This window comes from Melanostigma gelatinosum (assembly GCF_949748355.1).
Source record: "Melanostigma gelatinosum genome assembly, chromosome: 13".
NCBI classification, from domain to species: Eukaryota; Metazoa; Chordata; class Actinopteri; order Perciformes; family Zoarcidae; genus Melanostigma; species Melanostigma gelatinosum.
The window spans coordinates 24,853,580-24,858,579 of NC_136646.1; the positions used below are offsets into that span (position 1 = coordinate 24,853,580).

A 5,000-nucleotide genomic window follows, 5' to 3' on the forward strand; every position below is an offset into this window, starting at 1 on the left:
CACTCACGGCTCCTGTGACCACGTGATGGACGATTCCTGCTTTTTCTGTCAAAATAAAAACATTCAGTCGGTTCAAAGCATCCAGAAGGTGTCTAAGTATAAATAATGAATAAAACCACACCAGCCTCGTTCATGGAGAGCGGTAAGTTCTGTCTCACCGAGCTGCTGCTTGAAGCCGCCGTACGTCTCCTGGTTCCTGATGGTGGAGCAGATGAAGACCTCCGGAGACGAACACCTCAGGATCTTAGAGAGCAGCTCCACCAGACCCTCTACAACATCTGGGTCATACACCACATCTGTACAGGAGGGAGGAAACATCTGAGCGAGGCGGGAGGCTTCAAAGAACAGTGACGTTTTCTACTGTGAGGAACTTTGAACAGTCTCAGTTTAGTCCTGATCTTATATGACACCACGCTGCTGGAGACCCAGGAGGTAGTGCTGGACCCGCTGGAGGGAAGGGAGGCACGAGAGAACCAGGACTGAGAGGGGCAGACTGTCAGACGCTGCTGCAGTGAAATGAGAGGTTTTTTTAAAGTCTGGTGATCAGAAACACTACCACTTCAGTCCACAGGGGGCGACAGAATCAACACTAAATGAACATTTCTTGAAAAAGCAAATGATTCACTTGTTTAAGCTTCTAAATTGTGAGACTTCTGTTAAAGCTGAATAGATCAATATCTTTATGTTAACGATGGATCAGATTACTTTGTGACCAAAGTCTATGACGCGTTTTAGCTTCTTCCAGCTGATTCTTCTGGTTTCATCTCTGATATCCTTCAGAACGGATCATCTGGACTCTGACCTGCAGCGATGACGGTGTCGGCCCCGATCTGAGCGATCTGCTCCTCCGACGCCGAGGTCCAGTCCAGCTCCTCCACGCCGACCGTCCGCTCGGTCAGACCGTTCAGCCGGACGTTGTCTCTCAGCTTCTGCAGGACTCTGGGGTGACAGTCGCTGAAGACGTATCTGTTCGGGCCGCAGGAGCGACAGATGGCGATGCCGGTCAAACCCACGCCGCTGCCCAGCTCCAGAACCGTCCTGCAGACCGGAGGACGCAAAGGGGACGGATTTTAAAAAGAGAGTTGAGGGAAGCAGTCAGAAACAAACTTTCTCTCATCGTGCTGGTTTTTAGGAGTTGTAGGATACCTGCCGGTGAAGGTCTGCCGGTGGTCCAGAGCCCACTCGGCCAGGTACAGAGCGGCATCCCACGTCACCAGGCCGGTGGTCCCGTCTGAGATCAGAGCGACGTTTTCCAGCAGACTGACCGCTTCACCGCTGGGCTGCAGGGCGAGAAACAACACACACGTCAATAATAACAATATTAACAACAAACAAAACACTCGATATGAGAGAAAATAATATCAATCATAAAATAAAGCAATAAAGCGTCGACATCACATAACAGCTAGTCTGTAAAAATGTGTTTTAAGAAATATGAAAGCTGAGTGTGAAGCCTGATGGAAGTCCTCTCTGAGGTCAACACATCTGTGTGCGTTTCGTCATCGGCACCACGAGGATCCCGGCTGTGAGCCGGTGAACGTGCAACGGGTTCGGTACCAGAATGTAGCTCTTGTAGCACTCGGTCGAGTCTTCAGCGCCGACCACTTCAGCCAGAGCGTCGTACAGCTCGTCCAGCGGGTCGCAGCCCGCGACCTCCTGCTGTGAGGACACGACACGTTACTGTCATGAACACATATGAAGCCGTGTTTCTGGTGTGATGTCGGTCCAACGATTCAGTCCAGAGTGCAATATCTCGAGTTAAACCTGCATTCTCTCTAGTGTCCACCAGGGGGCGACTCCTCTGGTTGTATAGAAGTCTATAGAAAATGACTCTACTTCTCTCTTGATATATTCCCTCAGTAAACATTGTAAACATGAGTTTATGTCTCAATCTCTAGTTTCAAGTCTTCTTCAATACAGCATGATGTTCATTTAGTACATTATGGTCCATTTAGAGTCACACAGACCATAAAGCAGGGGATGCTTTAGGGCGGGGCTACACCAGAGACGTATATACGGCATAAACATTTTTACATTATCAAAACAAAATCATGAAAAGTAATTGTTACTTGTCGCCATAAATAACTGACTAATGAGTTCTATAAAGAAAGTTTCTCATAATCAACAACTGGTTTTAAACCAATTAAAATAACTATTTTTCCTACAATTAGCTCCAAATGATCTCATTATTTCCTGGAAACTTTAAAGTATTGTTAGGAAGTAATGGTGAAATAACACAATACAAACAAATTTATATAAACAGACAGACAGACAGACAGACAGACAGAGAGAGACAGACAGAGACAGACAGAGAGACACAGACAGACAGACAGACAGACAGACAGACAGACCACCAACCCGTCTGATGAGCTCGGAGAGGAACAGCTTCTTGTATCTGACTGAAGGTGGAAACTTCTGGCACAGAGAGTGAAGACACGTCTGTCAAAAACACAAAAGATTAATTGTTGATTATATTGTTGATAAATGTTTTACGATCATGAAATCATGACATCATTGTGTGCCGGCTGACTGACCTGTTTCAGGATGTCTGAAATCAGATCTGACGATTTGTTTGATTCGAGATCTTTTTCTAAAAACTGAAATGTAGAAATGATCAGTTAGAAACTATGAAGCTGTTTTAAGCCTTCAATGAGGTGAATTTGCTCAAATACTTATTCATCGAAAGTCAGAAATGTGAATGTTTTTTCTCAGAATCATGGGTTTAATCTCACCTTTTATTATCAGATATTGACTTAAATAATACAATAATAACAACTCTACTATCAGCATTCTTCCTTTATTTACTATTTAACAGAACATCAACAAAGACTGATATCGAATATACACATATTAATCTATTTTGATCTTTTAACTTATATATATATGTATATTCTTAACATATCACACTATTGTTCTTTACATCTTGCATTTCACGTTTGTTTTCGTGACAAATAAAACCACTGAATTTAAATAAAATCGACCTTTATTAAACAGACATTGTACACAAATCAACAAGTCTGCATCGCTTGTTATGTTCATATTCTATTTTGCAAATAAATGTACAATAAAATATTAAAAAATCCAGAACACAGTGGAGACAAATCTGCCGAATCCCACAGGAGAGTCCGCTGGTCTGCGGAATAATACGAATGATATTCTGACACACAACATCTTTTGTGAATGAAGTCCGGTGTGATGTTCACACAGAGACGCTGTGTTATCACCCGGTGGTACTCACGGTCCAGGGGAACGAAACCAGCTGACTCATAGCGAAGAAAGACTCCCGGAAGTCCCGTAAAACATCCACCTTGTTGTCTCTTTTGCTGCCTGAGGTTTGGTTCTGCTCTGAACGCTCCATGCTCTCTTTCAACGTGTTTGTGTTTACTTCCTGATTACCCAGAAGGCATCGCACTAGAACTACACTACCGGGTTGTGGAGGAATTACTATATTTTATATATATAATTAATAAGAACTTCGCATCTGTAAAAAAATATCCATTAAATAAAAAATTATAAAAAATAATAATAATAATTAAAAAAATAATAAACAATTATAAATAAAAAAATAAGAATCTGTTTTGTTCTCCTTTTTTCCGCCAGCAAAATAAAGACTAAATATTTTCTTTTTTTCGGGGGGGTGGATTTTTTATTTATTTATTTTTAGTTACCCTTTTTCTTTTTCTTTTTGTTATTTTTAGCCTGTTGTAATGTCATCCCGCTCTTTTCTTGCTGTGTCACTGCAGGAGGAGATAAATCTGTTTACAGTTGGGCCAACTCCTCATTCTCTGACAGCAGCACACACACGCTGAGCATTTAGTGGTGAGTAACAAGTATATTATCACAATTAGTAGTAGTAGTACTAGTAGTAGTAGTGGTATTATTGTAGATGATTTTTCAATCAATTTCCTTGTTCTAATGCTTAATGATTTTGATCATAATCAATGTAATGTATTCATGACAACTAAGTAGGACGAAAGCATTTTGACTTTTCTAATTTTTCATTAGACGGAAACTATTTATTTTGACTGACAGGCTTAGTGTCGGACTCCTTTCACAGTTTAGTCCAAACATAAACACATGTTTCTGTTAATCACGTAGAAGATACGTATCACTCCATATTGTCACTGATGTACAGTTAAACTGCTTTAAAGGTCAAATGCAAAACATGAATATTAGAATTGGAATCAGCAAATTAACTGTAGTGGTCGGGGTAAACAAATACAAAAATGATGGCCAGAACATTTTGGTCCACAAAGTTTATTATAAGATTTTTGTATATCAATTCATCAGTAAACCTGCTGTAAACCACTTAAACTGTCCCCAGACTCCTGTTACCATGTGTTAATATTTGTTGAATGTTTTGTTCACCTAAATTGTTGCTACAGAAGTCTATGATTTTATTGTGAAAGATTAAATGCAACTTCCGGTGAACACTAAAAACCAAAATGACCAAACTGAAGCGATCCAAAACACATTTGAGAGATTCGACTAAATAAATGTATGATGTTAAAATAAAGAAACTTTCGTAATTAATTTGGTCATAGTCCAACTGGAGTTTCTTATTGTACATCGTTAGTTTTTAAATACAACTCGAACGGATGTACGACGATAACCGGAACATACACATGAACGTTGTGTTTCTCACCGGAGCATTTTATGCAAAGGACTGTCAACAAACAATATGGCGAATTAACTAAACTCTACTCGACGTAACAAATGGAGGGTGAAAGCATCTGTCGGTGTTAAAGAAGGTAAATAATGTATATTTATAACACACGTATCTGGTGTCCACACTGTCGTACACAGCTGACGTCATACCTCTCCGCGAGATGATGTAGCGTCATCATTTTTATATTCAAATGTATCTTATTGCAGATGAAAGGTAGCCTTTATGGCTAAATCTGACACTTTAACACGATGGACTCAGGTGCTCATTTTAATTAATGTGCTTTGTCCCTTTGTAAATGAACAGCAACATATTTTATTTGTAATTTAACACA

At 40.3% G+C, this 5,000-nt stretch overlaps 2 protein-coding genes across 5 annotated transcripts in view; one reads left to right on the forward strand and one right to left on the reverse strand.

The window, feature by feature from the left end:
• eef2kmt (eukaryotic elongation factor 2 lysine methyltransferase) overlaps nucleotides 1-3,372 on the reverse strand; it is a gene marked incomplete at its 3' end in the record, with an annotated part of 3,446 nt that extends 74 nt beyond the window's left edge. The window contains exons 1-8 of one of the 4 annotated variants that reach the window (XM_079281690.1): nucleotides 3,239-3,372; nucleotides 2,535-2,597; nucleotides 2,359-2,439; nucleotides 1,558-1,656; nucleotides 1,147-1,280; nucleotides 803-1,038; nucleotides 159-296; nucleotides 1-45 (exon numbers count right to left, since the gene is read on the reverse strand). The exon at nucleotides 1-45 is cut by the window's left edge and continues 74 nt beyond it. In XM_079281690.1, coding sequence (XP_079137816.1) covers nucleotides 1-45; nucleotides 159-296; nucleotides 803-1,038; nucleotides 1,147-1,280; nucleotides 1,558-1,656; nucleotides 2,359-2,439; nucleotides 2,535-2,597; nucleotides 3,239-3,358 — 916 coding nt within the window. In that variant the 5' untranslated portion in view covers nucleotides 3,359-3,372. Of the gene's footprint in view, nucleotides 46-158; nucleotides 507-802; nucleotides 1,039-1,146; nucleotides 1,281-1,557; nucleotides 1,660-2,358; nucleotides 2,440-2,534; nucleotides 2,598-3,238 lie in introns of those variants that run through there. The other 3 variants (XM_079281689.1, XM_079281692.1, XM_079281691.1) reach the window with 3 other exon arrangements.
• Nucleotides 3,373-4,674: 1,302 nt separating this feature from the next.
• Nucleotides 4,675-5,000, forward strand: part of pigq (phosphatidylinositol glycan anchor biosynthesis, class Q) — an 11,104-nt gene continuing 10,778 nt past the window's right edge. Inside the window, exon 1 of the mRNA XM_079281675.1 lies at nucleotides 4,675-4,751. The gene's annotated coding sequence lies outside the window, so the exon portion shown is untranslated. The remainder of the gene's footprint in view (nucleotides 4,752-5,000) is intronic.